The following is an 18,719-nucleotide window of genomic DNA, read 5'->3' on the forward strand; positions in this document are numbered from 1 at the left end:
AAAATTTGATGGTTCCCCCCCTTTCCCCCTCTGAGACAGGCACACTATGCAGCCCTGGCTGTCTCAGAACTCACTATGTTGATCAGGCTGCCCTTGAACTTAGAGAGACCTGTCTTTTAACTCTATACTGAAATAGTCAAACTATTAGCATTCTGCTTGCTTGCCTGCCTGCCTGCCTCCCTCCCTCTACCCCACCCCTATCTCACAGAGTCTGACTGCATCCTAGGCGGGCAGCCTCAGCCTCAGTGCTAGGATTACAAGTGTCATACTGAGCTTTACTTATCACACTTTTACAGATTTAGAGACATGGGCTCATACAGATAGATGACAATAATGTTATTGATGGCATCAAAGCTATAAAAAAATGCTGAAGTTAAAAATAATAAAATATTAGCCAGGCAGTGGTGATGCACACCTTTCAATTATCCCAGCACTCAGGATGCAGAGGCAGGAGGATCTCTGAGTTCAAGACCTCAGTCTATGGGACTGGACAGCTGGCTCAGTGGCTAAGAGCACTGACTGGCTGCTTTAGCAGAGGACTTGAATTTGATCCCCAACATCCAGATGGCAGCTCACCTGTAACTCTCTAGCCTCTTCCAGGATCAGTACTCACAATCAAATACCCCCACAACATATATAATTAAAATAATGAAATTAATCTTAAATAAAGGAAGGTTCAAAAGGATGAAAGGTAAATTTACTGGCTTGGTTTCAAGAACAAGCTCAATTTCAGAGTATGGAATCACAAATACTTTGAAATGATTAGTGAACAACAAAGGGCCACACTTTAAAGGCTTTAAAGTATTTGTTTACTTAAGCCAACTTCTAGCTGTTTTCCTAGGAGTAGTTTAGATGAACTTTGCATATTCATTTAGTTCCCGCTTGCTGATATAATAAATTGGACCATTATTGTGTATTTTTTAAAATGATTGGGACTTATGGGCTAGATGGCTCAGCAGTTAAGAGCATATATCACTCTTGCAGGTTAGACCTGAGTTTGGTTCCTAGCACCCATGTTGGACAGCTCATAACTGTTCCTAACTCTAGTTCTGGGAGATCTGATATACTCTTCTGCGCCCCCCCCCCCCACAGATATTGGAGCATGATGGGAGATGTCATTCTGTAAATATGTTTCTCTTATTGGTTAATGAATAAAGCACCGTTGACCAATAGGAAAGCAAGATAGGCAGGACAAGGAGGATTCAGGGAGAGGTAGGAGGGGATTCAACTTGTAGGACTTGAGAGAACAGAGGTTCAGATCCTCTCTCCAGTAAGATAGAGCACGTGGAAATAATTAGATTAATAGAAATGGGTTAATATTTAAGATAGAGCTAGCCGATAAGAAACTAGTAACTGGCCAACAGCATTATATCTAATACAATGTCTCTGTGTGTTATTTGGGGCTGGCTTGGCTCTGGGACCAGGCCAGTGGGAAAATCTACTCATAAAAGGAGCATGCAACAGTTACTTAAAAAATATAACAAGGTTTAGAGACACAAGAATATACCTACCCCTCACACTCAAGAGGCAGAGGCGAGCAGATCTCTGTGAGTCAGCCTGCTCTACAGAGTTGAGTTCCAGACTAGCCCAAAGTGTCTTCTTTTAAAAATTATTTTTATTTTGTATGTATGAGAGTTTTGCTTGCAAATATGTATGTGTATTGCATACATCCCTGGTGCCTTCAGAGGCTAGAATTGTGTGTTATGATCCCCTAGAACTGGAGTTACAGGTGATTATGACCTCCCATGTTGGTGTTGGGACCATGTTTAAAAAAAAAAAAAAAAATATATATATATATATATATATATATATATATTATGATTGTTGTAACACTCTTTTCCTTTTTTAAACTTAAGGAAATAATACCGGGCTGTACAGATGGCTCAGTGACTAAGAGTACTTACTGTTCTTGCAGAGACTGGGGTTCGGTTCCCAGCACCTGTGTGGTGGCTCACAACCACCTATAACTCCCAGACACTGCCCATTCATACACATAAATAAAAAAATATTCCTAATAAAAGAATATATCAAACACACTTTTTAGGTACTAAGTAGATTTCAAACCTACATCTGTTCTTTGTACTCTGGCTGACACTCAGCATAGTAAATCTGATATCCAGATATCAAAAAATGGATCCTCACCGAGATAACACTGTGAAGAGGTCACTGTTCTTCAGGCAGTCAGACAAGTTGTCCACAGCAGCTTCCAAGGTCAGGAGGGCTTCCATCACATATCCCTGGAAAGCACACAGACAACACTGGGTGCTGCTAACTCCCTGAGCCGGAGCTCACTCACCCAGCACAAACTCCCTTCCATCCACAACCCAATTTCTGAACACTGGTCAATCCAGATGCTATTCACTTACAAAGTCTAAGATCAAAGTATAAGGCTGGCTGGGGAAACCACACAGCGTAGGAGTTAGCAGATACCCATGAGGGTTTATTTCCCCAAGTCTGGCAGTCTTATGAGGTTAAAAATACAACAGGGCAGTGGGGGGGAGGGAGCGGAGTGGGGATGAATATTCCCCTGCTGAGGGGGAAGGGCAGGCCACTGAAATGTAGGGACTGACAAGTGTGGAAGCCACGGGCAAGGTGAGGTGTAAGGAGAGCTGCTCTGTGAAATTTTATGAGAACTGGTGGATGGAAGGAAGAGAGACAGTAAGTCTCACAGGGAAAAGGGGTTGGTCTTAGCCTCATGGCCACTCAGTGCCCCCCAAGGCTCTGAGCTCTACCTACAGGGTCTCTCAGCAGGGAGTCTTTCTCCATATCATCCATACTGAGATGGATAGAGCTTGGCCCACATACTGTGGGGATCCCCGCTGGCTCTGGCTGGGCAGATTGTATAACTGAGTCCTCAGCAGAAGCAAAACGACCCAAAACAACACAAAATGACCCCAAACAATACAATGTAACTCATTGCCACCTGCCATGTAAGAACAGCACTACCACCACCAAACAGATAAACAGGAGGAACCAACCACCCAGAGACTTTCCCATGTTCATGTCACAACAATGTGATCACATCTGTTGAATCTGTAGAACAATGAATGTCTCCTGGAGTGATTTGGAAATAATAAGGGTTAACTTATAAAATCGTGTGTGTGTGTGTGTGTGTGTGTGTGTGTGTGTGTGTGTGTGTGTGTGTGTGTGTGTGTGTGTTTCTGGGGCTTAAAGCCAGCTTCTATGGACTCCCAACAGAGTGCTAGCTATGTCATGGAGGGGCTACTTATGCAGTCACTCCCTTCCATACCTGAATCTCATCGCCATGCTCTCCGATCACCTCTACCAATCTGGACAACAGGTCAGACAAAGCATGGGCTGACAGGGGTTGTTTGAGGGCCCTGAAGATCTGGAAAGATCGGCCTGCGTAGTGCCTGGAAGAGCTTGCCAGGGCTGTCTGTAGTGCAACCTCGCTCAAATGTTGCTCCAGATGGAAACCTATGGCCAGAACAGTGAACAGATCAGTCTTGGTGCTTCACTCCAGTGTGCTTCAGTCGTGAGTAGGATTAGAACCTGCTAAAGCACCCTGTCCCCTTCTCCCTCCCCCATACACCTCCTGGTAATAGTTATTTAAAAATCAACTATTTTAAGCTGGGAACAGTGACATGGACCAGATGACCCTGCCTCAGAAACAAACAAGCAGGATGTGGATCTAGCTCAGGAACAGAAAGTTTGCTTAGCATGTGCAAGGCCTTAGGCATTCTGAAACTTAAAAATAAACATAAAGTCCTGGAGAGATGGCTCATCAGTTAAGAGCACTTGCTCTTCCCAGGGGTCCTGGGCTCAGTTCCCAGCACCTATGTGGAGGGAGGCTCACAGCCATATGTAACCCAGTTCTGGGATATGATGCCCTCTTCTGGCCTCTACAAACACTTCATGTACATGGTGCACATAAAACATGCAGGCAGAACAGCCAGACACATAACATTTAAAAATAAAGGAAAAAGTAAATACACAGACAAGTGAACAATAGAACCTGAAGCCATTTCAAAGTAAAAAGCAAACTTTGTATGAATTATGGGATGTGAGGGAGCAGCAGAGGCTTTGAGGCAGGATGGTCCTAGTTTTATATAAGAGGGTTTGTGATTCTGGGAAAGACAGGTCTGTCTGCCTGCCTTCCTTCTCTCTCCCTCCCTTCCTCCCTCCCTCCTTTCCTCCCTTCTTTCCTAAGAGCCCATGTCTTCTCTTTGAGTTGTGAGCATCAGGCTGTATCTCACAGGGATGTTACAACCCATGTGCACAAATGCATTATTGTTTAACACTCCTATTCTTTATCCTCTTCTTCTATAATTCCTTTTCTTTTCTATTTTTGTGTGCATGTTGATGCATATGTGTATACAGGTACACAAGCACACGTGTGGGAGGTCACATGATGCCAGGTGTTTTGGAGACAGCATCTCTCAGTGAACCTGGAGTTTGCCTATTTCAGATATACTGGTTGGTCAAGGAGCTCTGGAGATCCACCTGCCTCATTCCCCCAGTGCTGGGTTACAGCTGTGTGCACATTGGGCATCCAAACTCAGGTCCTCATGTGTTTGCATACTGACCGAGCTATTTCCTCAGCCTCTGGACTCCTTTTTTTTTTTTTTTTTTTTTTATAGACTATCTTCCTGCCTTCCTTCCCTTCCTCCCTCCCTCCTTCCTTCTTTTCTTCTTTCCCTCCCTCCTTCCCTCATTCCCTTCTTCCCTCCCTTTTCTTGGGAAAGGATCTCACACTGTAGCTCAGGTTGGCCTGGAACTTACTATGCAGTAGGCTTGAACTTGAAATAGTCCTCTTGCCTCAGACTGCCAGGATTATAGGTTGAGTTACCATGCCTGACTTATTTCTTTTTAAAAAAGAGTTTTTTTTTTTGTTTTGTTTTGAAATACTCCTTTAAAGTAAAAGAAAGACAGGGATGTATCTAACTAGTTCTAAAGACATCCAAGACCTGGTACCAAAGAGTCCGGTCTGTTCTATCAATGCACAGATCCCAGACCCAGACACTGCAGGGACATCACCTGACCATTCTCCGGAAAGCAATATCTCAGGCATAAGAGAACCATCTGACCAGGTTGGGAAGAAATGCAATGTAAAGCACATAATTATTTGGGGTCATTAGGTTGTAAAACTGAGGTTCCTCTTTTTAGGGAGGACTCAATAAAAATAGTCCATTTTAATTTTTTTATGGCCCAGGAGGCCTTTTGACATATTTGGATGTCACATGAGCATGGACAAAAAGTAATGAATTTTATTGCCGTTAGCTGGAAATGTATGATGCACTATATGTCGAACTCCTGTAGTGATCACCATGAGAGAAGAATTCTTCGAGAGGGGTTTGGGGAAACAGGATAAAGTACCTGATTTGGAATCTTTAAATACAGATACAACATGACGTAGGAAATTAGAAAGCTGCTCGGCACTCTTCGAGTTCTGGTTTTTGGGTGTGATGTCTTCATGGCACCAAAGTGGACCAAATGCCCTAAAACAAAATATACTAATGTTAAACACATGACCATCATTTTGCGTTAAAATGGGAGGTTCTAACTCCAAAGATAAAATGTATTTTAAAAAAGATTCTATTATTTTAAATTATGTTTAGGTGTGTGTATCTGCATATGGGTATGTGCCATAAGTGCAGTGCAGTGCTCAGAGAGGCCTGAAGAGGACGTCAGATCCTCCGGAGATGGATTTACAGACAGTTGTGAGCTACCCGTTGTTGGTGATAGGGGCTGAACTTGGATCCACAGCAAGTGTTTTTAACTGCTAAGCCATCCCCCCCCTCAAACTTTACTAATTAACTAGAGGAAGCATATGAAAACTTCTTCACATACTAAAAAATAACCCTGGTTTGCAGGGATTTATTTTTTTTCAATTAGTTAAAATTAATTCATTATTGTTCATAAGTATGGTGTGAGTGTGTGGGTGTTCATGCCATGGTGCACACGTAGGGGTAAGGGCAGTTTGTCGGAGTCTGCTCTTTCTATCCCCTTTTACAAGGGTCCCTGGATTGAGTTCCTGTTGCCACACTTTCCAGGCAAGTGCTTTCACCTGCTGAGCCATCTCACCAGCCCTACAGTCATTATTTTAAATTTATTTACAACAATTAGAATCTATTTTGGGCCAGCAAGTTGGCTTAACAGATGAGGCATGTGCTGTCAAGCCTGAGGACCCGAGTTTGATCCTTGGGACCCACATGCTAGCAGGGGAGAACTGATTCTGCTACTTGTCCTCTGACCTCCAGGCACACACTTTGGCAGGCACCCTCCCCCACAAATAAGTAAATAATAAGTGTAAAATGTTCTATTTCAAAAGTATAGTACTTGACATACTGTAGGTGCTATATTTTGTTTGGGAAGTGACATAATATGTTTGCCAAGAGTTTGCCAAGATGAAAGTTTATTGTTGTTCAGAATTACATTATCAAGGTGTGAGATACCTGGGAACCAACAGAAAATGGCTTCTATTATCTAAACTTGTGTTTTGAACAGTAAGGATGGGATGGAGGGGACTGGAGAGATGGCTTAGTGGTCAGGGCCCTGGCTGCTCTTCCAGAGGACCTGAGTTCAGTTCTCAGCACCCACATGATGGCTCACAACCATCTGTACTCCAGTTCCAGGGGCTGTAAGGCCCCTTCTGTCACCATAGGTACTATATATACATAGTGCACATATGTATGTATGCAGGTAGAACACTCAAACACAAACAGTTAAAACAGTTTCTTTTTAAAGAGTAGGATGGAGTTAGATGAGTTGAGTGCCAGCATGTGGCACTGGCAGACTCTAAGTAGCAGCTATAACTGTTAACAGCTGTGAGCTGCATGCGCATGACTTAAGGCCCAGAGAAAGGACAGCATGACCCCAGGAATCAGGTTTATACAAAGCACTGACCCTCGGGGCACCTGTAGTTCTGAAGCCTTAATGATTCATGTGGAGAACCAGAGGACCTGAGAAAATAGGACCATTTGCAGTTTTCCTTGATTCCGATGTCTGACTACATGGATTAGTTCCTATTCTGCTTCCCATCCTTTCTGCCTTCTGACTCTAAAGCAGATGAGCAAATAAACAGCCTCCAAGCAGGGCCTACGGCGGACTATGGCGAATATCCTTGCTCTTCAGAGTGAAGTTCTTGGCTAAGTTCAGAACTTCCAGAACCTGGCATCTCTGGAGATGTCAGAAGTCAGACTCATGGTGGGGCACTACCATCTGCTGTCTGCTGCGTCATCTCATCATACACCCTAAATCTCCCTGCTGACCTGTCATCTCGTCAACGGGACATGAGACACCCCTTCGCGGCATCTGCCCTCAGCTCTGATCAATGTAATAAGTCAGAAGAAAAGAGGGCTTCTTCCAAACACCAAGATAATTTCCCAGCTGTGTGGTTTAAAATGCTGGCACTTTGACTCCCCGCCCCCATCACCTGGTTGTGAGAAACTCAATGAGCTTGCTGGCTTTCTCGTCTGTCTCAGCCGCTGTGTCCACATCTTCTGCTTCCTGGGTCATTTGTGGGAGGTTCCCACTGCTGCCACCTAAACTGATACTGGAGGACGTGGAACTGGAGCTCAGGCCAGAGTCTGGCACCGGGGATGACTGGTCCTCTCTCAAGAAGTCAAAGCCACCTGATGGGGGAAGACAGTGGACAAATGGGCTAGGGTGCCAACAAGCTTGACCGGAGGCGAACACACCTAAGTGTGACATTAAAGAACATTACGAGTCATCGATAAGGATCACTTTTCTTTGCTCATGGCCTCAGATGCACTGCTGTGTACGTCAGTGTGTATCGCTGTGTATTGGGGATCATGGGGAGATATACTGCCTGTCTTCCACACTGGGTTTTGACTTCACGCTGTGAAAAAAGGGAGGTGCGTGTGTGTTTTGTACATATACTAGCCAGACCAGCAAACAGCAAATTAGTTCCAAGTAATGGACAACTGAAATATTTAAAATGACTCCTTTAAAAAAAACACTACTTACTCAGTAGCTGGTAGGTACGCTATGTTTAATGCTTCTGAGTAAATGTGGCTATGAATAATTTAAGTGTGTATCTAATATGTGTATGCACACATATGTACATATGAACATACAATGTGCATACACATTATGTATTTAGTGCTTGGGATTAAACCCAGGACCTCATGCATGCTAAGTGCATATTTTATCACTGATCTACGCTTTAACCATGCATTAGCATATTTTAATGAGCTATCTGACATGATAGTCAAAGAACTATAGTATAAGAAAATACTGTTTTTCACTACATATTTAACACTGGTCATCTCTAGTAATACTGTAGCTTGAAAATGTATACATGCAACCATCTCCCTTTTCTCTCTTTGAAATCTGTGTCCCATCAGATTCCTGTAAAACACAGATAGTCAGTCAGCGAAGTGAAAACCCCTCCAGGGGAACAAGGAGGCACAGAGACACACTTGACACGCTCGCTGTGACCTGTTCAGGTGGGAGCATAGTCACTTCGTCCCACAGTCTCATCCTTCAGTGTTCTAGGCCAGCGCTCTTGCCCAGTGAGCATGTCACTACATTAATAGGCACATACTCACTGGGGGCAGCAGCCAAAGGGATTATGAAAAATGCACTTTAAGATACCCAACCATGAAAAGGCCTTTTAGAGGCATGTTCACAAGAAACAGGGTGTCATTTTATCATGCAGAAAAGTCTGACTCAACAGCACAAGGGAAGTGAGTGTGGGCTCCACGGCCTCGCCCAGTCATCTCCCCACTGGAGACGCTCGCTGCCACACCCACCTCTTCTTACCTGTGTAGAGATATTCTGGCTGGTAAGCAGGCTGCATGGTTAATGTCTTGGCTTCCCCCATCTCTCGGGTCTGCAGGAGCACAGAGGCAATGGCGTGAAAGTTGCTATTGCAAGAAAGGGCGATGAGGAGGTGAAGGAGCAGCTTTTTGCTGTGCTCGAAGACTTCAGGCCGATAATGGTCCAAACCTGGAACAGAGGGCACAATCTCCTAACATAAACAAATGCTAAAGCCCCTTGAGGTTTCAGGGGTGGGGTGGGGTGAGGGGATGGCTAAGACTCCAGGATGCCAGCAGGAATGCATGTCGGGAGAACCGTTAGTTGTCTTTGTTAGTATTTGGGTAACCAACATAAAGAAGTTGGGCTTAGGGAAGATAAGATGCTTTGTGACTTAAATGAAATGTTTGCATAAAATGCTGACAGGAGGCCTTTTCTAGAATTCTCTGTAATATTCAATGTGGTTCATATTCTTGTTTTGTTTTGTTTTTTGAGACAGAGTTTCTCTGTAGCTTTGGAGCCTGTCCTGGAACTCACTCTGTAGACCAGACTGGCATTGAACTCTTAGAGATCTGCCTGTCTCTGCCTCCTGAGTGCTGGGATTAACTGCATTCACCACTACTGCTCAGCTGTATTCTTTCTTCTTGATTTATTCTGTTCCCTGGAGCTGCTATTGAAAAATGTGTTTGTGAGCTATATCTTGCTAGGAAGTACATGTTGGCTTTGAGTTTGAGCTCTTCCATTAGCCACTGAGTGCTAGGATCACAGATAATGTGCCTCCATACCAGATTTAAAGGGTCTATAATTATTTCTGCCTTTCCAACTTAACTGATGCTCTAGATGGCTCCTCTTCCACTTTTTGCCTGCCCCTTGGACATCTAAAGCTAGGTGCTTAGCCTACCACGTTCCCTGTTATTTCTCTGTTTGCTTGGGGCAAGATTTCATGGATTTCCATTATTTCTTCAGCTGAGGATCCCCAGGTAAGTCCATACTACTCTGGGTATCTTTAATGATACATCATTAATATATTTAGATCACAGACATGTTAGTGTGCTGTGGGATAACCCCTCTGCATGCTGTGAATATATTTTATTCCCATTGGTTAATAAAAAAGCTGATTTGGCCTATAGCGAGGTAAGACAGAGCCAGGTGAGGACTACCCAACCAGAGACACAGGGAGAAGAAGGCAGAGTCAGGACAGATGCCAGCAAGCCACCAGGGCAAAAAGATGTACTAGAGAACAGGGGACACCACAAAGCCATGTGACAAAATATGTATGAATAGAAATGGGTTAATTTAAGTTGTAAGAACTAGTTAGTAATAAGCCCGAGCAATAGGTCAAACAGTTTGTAATTAATATTGAGCCTCTGAGTGATTATTTGAAAAGTGGTTGCAGGACCAAAAAAAGTGTCTGTTTACATCAGTGTTAAGTTATGACTGATCGCCTGGAACAAGGCATATTGCAGAGTAGAAAGGTTCCATGAAAAAGGAAATCACTGATTTCAGAACTGAAGCTAACCTATATGCGATGAAGGCCATGCCTATGCAAGGCCTCTACGTGTTTATCATCCCGTTGGTTAGAATTCCCCTTAGGCCCAGTCTTACCTAAGAAGACAGCATGAAGTAACAATGGAAGATGGAGAGCCCAGTCTTCTCTCACACTGTGGTCCACCACCATCTCAGTCATAAAAATCACAGCAATATTGCATCTGACCAAGAAAATGGAGAAATGGATGCAACTTTCATAGAGGATGAAAATACAACAACAGGTCAAGTCACAATTATGAAAAATTATATAAAGGTATTTATTCAAGAGAGACAGAATATTTAAAAGATTTGTGTATTTTTACTGTGTGTAGAAGTGAGTGCCTGATTGTGCACCACATGCATGCAGTGCCCATAGAGGCCAGAAGAGGGTACTGCGCACCCCTGGGCGTGGAGTTACAGATGGTTTTGAGCTGCCATGTTGGTGCTGGGAATGGAACCCAGGTCCTCTGCAAGAGCAGCCAGTGCTCTTATTTGCTGAGCCAGCTCTCCAGCTCTCCAGAGACAGCACAGAGCCCCACAACAAGAAACATCTGTTAAGCTTATCACAGAAGAGCGAGTCTTGTAGCAACAAGAGCTGAAGAAAAAGGAGAAATCGAAGAGGAATCCATCCCCTCAAATTGTATGCAGTCTAACAAGCATCGCTGAATTAGTTTCAAGATTACATCAAGGAAGAATTCAAAGGGTCACAGGCTGATATTTAACTAAACCCTGCTAATATTCTAGGAGCTGACGTAAAGTCAGGAAGGTCCCACTGATCTAAAAGGGACTTCCTTGAGTGAGACCAGGCCAAAGTTCCTCATCTCACTGGTGAAGTCCATTGAGAGCAGAGTGTGCATTCTCCTCCACCTACACATGCTGCTCACCTGTGCAGCGGCCCCCGTGGAGTGATGGTCTCTGGGAGATAGTCCACCAAGGGGGCCCAGCATCCTCCAGTGCACGGCATGGGTAAGGGCTGTGGCTGCTTGGCCTCCGTAATAGTTAACAGCCACCCCATGTAGGGAGAGATCGGATCATCTGGAGGATAAGAAAGGCATGGCTACTTTATTTTCCCGGAACAAAAAACTTATGTGTACCATAGTGGAAACATGCATCTTGCAAATGCATGCTTACCAGAACAACAGCTCACATCATCAAATGAGTTAGGATTTGTTGTTTATGTAATTACTTCATTAATTATTACTTGATGATTTAGAGTTATTCACTATAGAGCAAAGAAAAATACAGGTCAAGAAAATGTTCAGTCATAATTCCTGTAATGGGAAATGTCTCCAGTCTTCCCATTGCAGAGAAATGCAGTTCTTTTAAACACACATTGTGTGTGTGTGTGTGTGTATTTATATATAATTTATTTTATGTGTACTGGTGTTTGGCCTGCATGTGTTTGTGTGAGGGTATCAGATCTTGGAGTTGTGGGTGCTGGGAATTGAAGCAGGGTCCTCTGGAAAAGCAGTCAGTGTTCTTGACCACTGAGCAACCGAAATAGTTCTTATTTCTAGTTAACTCAGAGCAAGAGCCTGAGAGCCATCCTGCATGTCCTCTCATCCCACATCCAACTCACAGTCAAGATGACAACAGTAATAACAACACCAGGGACTGACGCAGGCAGGCACATGTCAGGTACTGTCCTCTGTACTTTGCGTCTTAAGAGTCTAATATGGGTGTTTACTATCATCATCCCTATGTTATACTGAGGACATTGACATCTCAAGACATTCAGAGATATTTGCCTCCCAAACACACAACTTTCATCTGGCTACTTGTCCCTAGCTCTGTCTTTGTGTCTAATTCACCCTCTCCTGTCTTCACGGCTCCTTACTGTCATCTTGCTTGTCCTCTCAACACTACACATTCACCCTGTGTTCCATGGAGAAACCAGAGCCCTTCTTTGGAAACATTGGCCATGTACCTTTCCTTGTTCAACACTCACTCTCCAGAGGTTGCCTTTACACTCAGAAGGAAGCCCCACAGCCCACTCAACGACCACAGAAGTCTTTTCAAGGCTGCCATGTTCCTCTTGTGCCTCCCTTTCCCCACCGTTCTCCACCTCAGTCATGATGACTCCCTTGATGTTCTGTACAAGATTAGACAAGACTTGGTCGAGCCTCGGGAACTTCACTCCTGCTGCCCCCCCTGCCTGGACTGTTCTAGGCTCTGTCTGGTCTTTACTTCGCTCAGTGCTGTTAAAGAGCACGGGAGAAAGTACTTTATGCTCTTTTGCTTTGGCTGTTTCGAGAAATCAAAAGCAATGATGTGAGGGTTTCCTGAACCTGCCTGACCACAAGGCTTGGCAGGGGGCCCTAGAATGCCCTGCCTCTGGAAGATGACAGCATTCGAGTCAGTACCAGGCTCACCACACCAGTCCCTGCAAGGCATGGCAATATTCTATCCAAGGCTATATATACCCTGCACCCTCAACACAGGGACACCCTTCAGAGGAATCGGCTGGCTGAGGTACAGTGATTTCCTTCATGCGCACCTCACCATCACAGAGAAGTGGGTGTCGTTACACCATGTTCGTTACATTCTGGGGCAGTTGTCAGTATGCTGTTCATTTCTTGGAACTGAGATTACAGAGAGTTGTGAGCAGCCATGTGGGTGCTGGGAATTGAACCCGGGTTCTTTGCAAAAGCAGCCAGTACTCTTAACCATTGGGCCATCTCTCCAGCCCCTATTTACTTATATGCATGTGTATGCCTGCCTAAATGTCTTGTACCACATGTGTACAGCTGCCCAAAGGGGCCCAGAAGAAGACATTGGATGCTCAGATGTGGAGTTACAGAGGATTATTGGCTGCTAATATGATGTTGGGAACTGAATCCACTGCTGCTTCTCCAGAGGACCCATGTTCAATACCCAGCACCCACACGACAGCTCACAATTATCCGTAACTCCAGTTCCAGGGAACTGATGCCCTCTTCTGGCCTCCATGGGTACTGCACACACATGGTGCATAGGCATGCATGCTGGCAGAACAACCCAATGTAAACATTAGAGATATAACAATTTTTTTTCCCAGAAAGTTCCATGACACAGACTCATGTCTCTGGGGTGTCTGTTCCGGAATTTATTTAACTCCTAGACAATTTATATTTCTACTGACAGAATCCACAGAAGCTGCCAAGGCCTCAGACAAAAGCAAGAGTGCATTAATCTTTCTGGTTCATCCACTGCCCATGGCTTAAAGAAATTCCTGTACAAAGCCATCCCTCAGCTTAACAAGGGTTTCTGGGGCTATGCCACAGGGAGATCATATCTTAGCCTGAGACTGAAGATGAACTAGGCTGAAAACTTAAATTCACTTCCAAGACAGTTCCAAAGTTCAACATATTTTCTCTAAAAAAACTATCTATCTATCTGTCTGTCTGTCTGTCTGTTGGGTTTGTGTGTGCCCATGGTGACTAGAAGAGGGGTTGGATCCCTCAGAGCTGGAGTTGCAAACAGTTGTAAGTCACCATATGGGTGCTGGGACCCTAACATAGGACCTCTGGAGGAGCAGCCAGAGATCTTCACAACTGAGCCATCTCTCCAGCTCCAACAATCTTTCCAAAGAGAAGGGTTCTCACTAGGCTTTCTCTAAGTAGGCATCACTGTGGAAAACACCAGGAATACAGAAGCACAGGGTTGGGTGGACTCTTTGACCTTTGCAGATTTAAGCCCGCCGCCTTGGGTACTCACTTTTATCCTCATCGTATGACCCTCCAGAGCTGTTGCTGTATCGTGACTCCAGGCGAGCATGGGCTCGGATCACATTGCTAAACCTTCAAAGACAAAACACAGCCTTGAATTGGTGACGTGTGTCAAAGCGCTGTTGCCAAAAGCAGATTCTACAATTTAATGGTTGACTTTTTCCTTTCTTTGGGTGGGGCGGGGCTTTGTTCTAATAATGGTTATTTCCTTTTTTCCTTCTTCTCCCTACTCCTCTTTCTTTAGATGGGGGTTTCACTACACAGTCCTGGCTAGCCTGGAACTCCCCATGTAGACCAGGCTGGCCTTGAATTCACAGAGATCCACCTGCCTCTGCCTCCCGAGTGCAGGGATTGTAGGTCAATGCCACCTGAGTTGGTATGTTTTTCTTAAAGGACTATTACAGCCCATTATACCCGAAACATGTCCTTTTACCCTTGAGAGGGCCAGAGGTCCCCTCTTGCATATTAGTAAAAGCTCAAACCTTGGGAGAATAAGGATACGTTAGGATAACATTCTCCAACTGTAAAATCTAACATCTGTTTTGGAATGAAGATGAGCGTGATGTTAAATATCCCTGACAGGACAGGCTCGTCAGTCCACTGAACCTGCTGACTGGCTGAGCAAGTACAGACATGAAGAAGCAGAAAAACATGGAGCCGTTTCATGAGCAGTCTGGAGCTGTGGGCAAATTAAAGCTTCCCTCAAATCACTCAGAGAATTTTCAGGAAAGTGATAGTTGGGAGGTAATGTAATCACATAATTGGAAGGACTTTTTCATCTGTCTCTCTTGTAGATTGTCCAATTAAGGGAAAAGAGCTGGGCTACATGGGGGCAGGTACCACACACTAGCTGGTATTCTCATTTTCTTTATGAGATGGATCTAAAGGCTCTTATATAATGTTTATGAAGCCATGAGGAAGCAGAAACAAGTCCTTCTGAGACTGGGGAATATGGGAACCATAATGTAGCCTTAAATTCATGATGATCCCCTGCCTCAGCTTTCTCAGCCTGGAATTACAAGGTACTCCCAGGACAATGTCTCCAAGGACAGTGCCTCTGAGGACAATCTCTCCAACAGTGCTATTTGATCTTCATCTTACACAGACAACTGCCGTCTCAGTGCTAAAGACTGTCACCAAAATCCCTAGGCAGGACACCCAGAACTCTAATGGCATAAAAAGATTTTGTAACAAGATGTTACTGGAACTCACTCTGTAGATCAGGCTGGCTTCGAATTCACAGAGAACTGCCTGCCTTTGCCTCTGGGATTAAAGGTGTGCACCACCACTGCCTAGCAGAAGACCTCAGTTTGACCCCTAGCTTAAAGCCATCTATGACTCAGTTCCTGGGGATCTGATGTTCACCTCTGGCCTCTGCAGGCACCAGGCACCCAGTGGTACACCCACCAACATGCAGACAAAACACCACACACACAGTAAAATGAAGGAAAACAAAACAAAAAGGCCTGATTCATCTCCCTGCTCTTCACCAATCCTTTCCAGAGACCCAGATTTTAGCCATTTATTCACAGGCAATGAGAAGTAGGTATGCAAGTGAGAGAGAAAGAGCTTCACAGAGCGCATACGATGGGCTGGGTTCTAGGTGCCACAAGGAAAGACTGCTCTTGGTTAATTAAGATGGAATAAAACAAAAGTCTAAGGAGAAGGACATTGCTGTGTATTGAATGTGGCTGTCTTCATGAACTCATGTAGGTGCTTGACTCTCAAGTCTTATGTTAACAGCATTAAGAGCCTGAAACTTCACATGTTTGTGGTGTTTAGAAAGAAGAAGCTTAGGAAAAAAAATAATTCTAGCAGGATGTTAGTATGTAAAACATTCATTCATTTACGTGGCACTTCAGGTATAATATAAATATACATTTATGTGTATGAGAAGAAGTGAGGGCCTTAGGACAATAACTAGATTATGTAAGATGATTAAGTGGGAGCCCCTGTAGTTCTGGGACTTTGTATGAGGAACAAGAGAGAGGGGGAGGGAGAGACAGTGTACAAATGTACGCTTCCGTTATGATATGATGTAGCCAGCTGGGGCCTATGCCAATGCCCTCACTATTCTGTTTAGAGCACCAGCCCCTACAAATAATTAAGCTTCCTTCCTCATGAGTTAGCCAGCCTCAGGTATTTGCTACAGTAACAAAAGCAAATTAAGACAGTGTTCCTGCGGAGAACGTACCTCAAAACATTTAAGAAAATTATGCAATAATTAGGTTTGAAAGCTTCACATGCCAAATCTCTCCTAATTCCAAATGGTTTGTGCCCACTAGAAGAACATTTTTTTTTCAAATTCCACAAGGATTTATATTTATTTTATGCAGATGAGTGTTTGCCTCTATGTATGTGCATACAGTACCTGTGGAGGCCAGAAGAGGGCGCTGGATCCCCGGAACTGGAGTTACAGTGCTTGTGAGCTGCCATGTATGAGATGGTGACAGAGTCCCTTCAAGAGCAGCTGGTGCTTTTAACCACTGAGCCATCTCTCCTGCCCCAACCAGAGGTTTTCATGATGCTCTAGTGTGAGTGGGACTCAGCCACCAGAACAATATCTTCCTCTCTGATTTTGTGAAGGATGTACATTTAGGGACCCATCGGGCAGGGCTGGGAAGTTAGTCTGTGTCCCTAAGCATAAAGATGGGCTTCAGTTCCTATGAATTCAGGAAACATGACTAACACGGAATGCCTTTGCATGGGCAGACTCCTGCTGAAAGTTAGAGCAACAGTAAGCCAAATGTGTGCACTCACCTGTCATCAGACTCTTTCAGGATCTTGCTCTCCTCCGGGTCTGGGTAACTGTCCTGGCCTGCGACTACGGTGTTACTGCTTGAGGTGGTTCCTGCAGAAGGGATTAGGAGGCATCAGCCACAGTGCATGAAGGGGAGCAGGCTCAGGTTGTAGGTAATTCAGGGAAGAATTTCCTGAAAAATCCTGTACTCGACACTCTCCCTATCTTCCGTACCATCTCAGGCATTCCAAATACCTGCCTCAGTGCACAGCATCCAGTTCTAGATTCTGCTTTTGTCAAACCCAATTCATTCTTCCTTATAAAGTGGGGCTACAACAATCTTAGAAGTTTCTAGCCTCAGGTCATGACCTTATGTAGAGGTGGGTCTGCTGCAGCTACACCAGGATTTCTTTGATCACTGTCCCTTTAGGCAGGGCTTTGCTACGTAGCCCAGGCTGACCTTCAATGTATGCCCTCCTTCCTCTGCTTCCCCAACACTGACATTACAGGCAGGTGCCACCATATCTTGTACTTTTAGTGTTTCTGGGACGAGGAATTATTCAACTAATGGTATGGAAGGAAGTTTAAGTAGGATTCTGATTCCTAGGCTAGTATCTCTCTGAAAAACAAAAACAAAACACTTCACTAAGAAGTAGAATAAAGACAGCAAAAAAAGAGTAGATGTCAGAGTTGAAGAAAGATTCAGTATTAAGCAAACTGAAGAGAAGCTTTGGGAAATGTGAGGAATTGCACATATTCATGAAATGAACAGACACAATTGATTGACAGCAATAAAACACTGTGGACATCTGCTATTCAGATTCATAGGATCAAGAATGTTTCTGATTTCAGATATTTTGGATTTGAGGATATTTGTGTACTATGGCGGAACTGTCTCAGGGGGTGAGACACAAATCTAAGCATGAAATTGGATTCTGTTTTATGCATCCTCTATGCACAGTGCCCAAAGTTAATTTTATATGTTTTTAACAATGAGAAAAGTTGGGGCAGGAGAAATAGCTCATCAGCTGAGACCACTTTCTGCTCTTTCAGAGGACCCGAGTTTGGTTCTCAGCAGCCACATGGCAGGTCACAACCATTGTAACTCCAGTTCCAGGATCTGCTGCCATCTTCTGGCCCACATAAGTACTGCATGCACGTGGTGCACATACACATACGAACAAAATAAAATAAGCAAAGTTTGAACACTAAGCTTTCATGTTGGGTTGTTGTGCCAGGATTGAAATACTTTCAGATTTTTTGAGCACTTTGGATTTCATGGAATATTTTAATCAATCCTGGGAGAATATTAGCAGAGAGAATCCATTAAGGTATACAGAAAGCTCAGAACTAAGATTCCTAAGTGACTGAAGTATCCTGGTTGGGATCTATGTAAAGTAAAGTAAGTTCTGTGGTAGGGAAGCCACTGGGTCATTGATTCATGATATCCTTACCAGTCATCTGTTCACCCAATTACAATGCGCTGAGGGTCTCGGAGAGCTGTGCTCAAGCAACTTCTTAAATGAACACATTCCCAGGAAAATGAATAGTAAGACCTGCTCAAACCTGTTCAGTGCATGACAAGGTGTGTGCCCAGGTGGCCTGTCCCTACCTGAAGCAGCTGCTGAGGCCTTGCTGCTGGCTGTGAATCGATAGAAGGGTGGATTGTCACAATGCTGAACAATGGGATTCACTGGCTCTGTCTGCTGCAGCTCAAAGAGAAGCTCTTCCATAGTTTGGATGGTGTTGTTTCGGCACAAGTAGATGGCCACCCTTTTAATCTTGGAAGAAGAAGACAAGAGGAAGATGTATTTTCCATCAGATCTTTGGGCTAGAAACTAACTCATCTTGGAACACATTTGTCATCTGTCACTGTTAGTCTGACAACTAACTTTGCTATCCTGCTTGAGTGGTTCAATTTTAAAAATTACTCTTAGGGTGAACTGAGTCAGTTAAAGCCAAAAGCATTGTAAAATTTTACTGGTGTCTAGTGGCATAAGGTA

The 18,719-nt window shown here is 44.2% G+C and overlaps 1 protein-coding gene across 9 annotated transcripts in view; it reads right to left on the reverse strand.

Moving 5' to 3' along the window:
* The window catches only part of Fry (FRY microtubule binding protein), a 356,445-nt gene that overhangs the window by 54,064 nt on the left and 283,662 nt on the right, over positions 1–18,719 (reverse strand). For all 9 annotated transcript variants that reach the window (XM_051205273.1, XM_051205274.1, XM_051205268.1 and 6 more), the window contains 10 exons: positions 18,329–18,497; positions 16,737–16,827; positions 13,966–14,048; positions 11,154–11,304; positions 10,348–10,451; positions 8,749–8,934; positions 7,397–7,595; positions 5,338–5,459; positions 3,251–3,438; positions 2,143–2,237 (listed from right to left, as the gene is read on the reverse strand). In XM_051205273.1, the coding sequence (XP_051061230.1) occupies positions 2,143–2,237; positions 3,251–3,438; positions 5,338–5,459; positions 7,397–7,595; positions 8,749–8,934; positions 10,348–10,451; positions 11,154–11,304; positions 13,966–14,048; positions 16,737–16,827; positions 18,329–18,497 (1,388 nt within the window). The remainder of the gene's footprint in view (positions 1–2,142; positions 2,238–3,250; positions 3,439–5,337; positions 5,460–7,396; positions 7,596–8,748; positions 8,935–10,347; positions 10,452–11,153; positions 11,305–13,965; positions 14,049–16,736; positions 16,828–18,328; positions 18,498–18,719) is intronic.

Source organism: Phodopus roborovskii, unplaced genomic scaffold (genome assembly GCF_943737965.1).
Source record: "Phodopus roborovskii unplaced genomic scaffold, PHOROB, whole genome shotgun sequence".
In the NCBI taxonomy this organism is placed as follows: domain Eukaryota; kingdom Metazoa; phylum Chordata; class Mammalia; order Rodentia; family Cricetidae; genus Phodopus; species Phodopus roborovskii.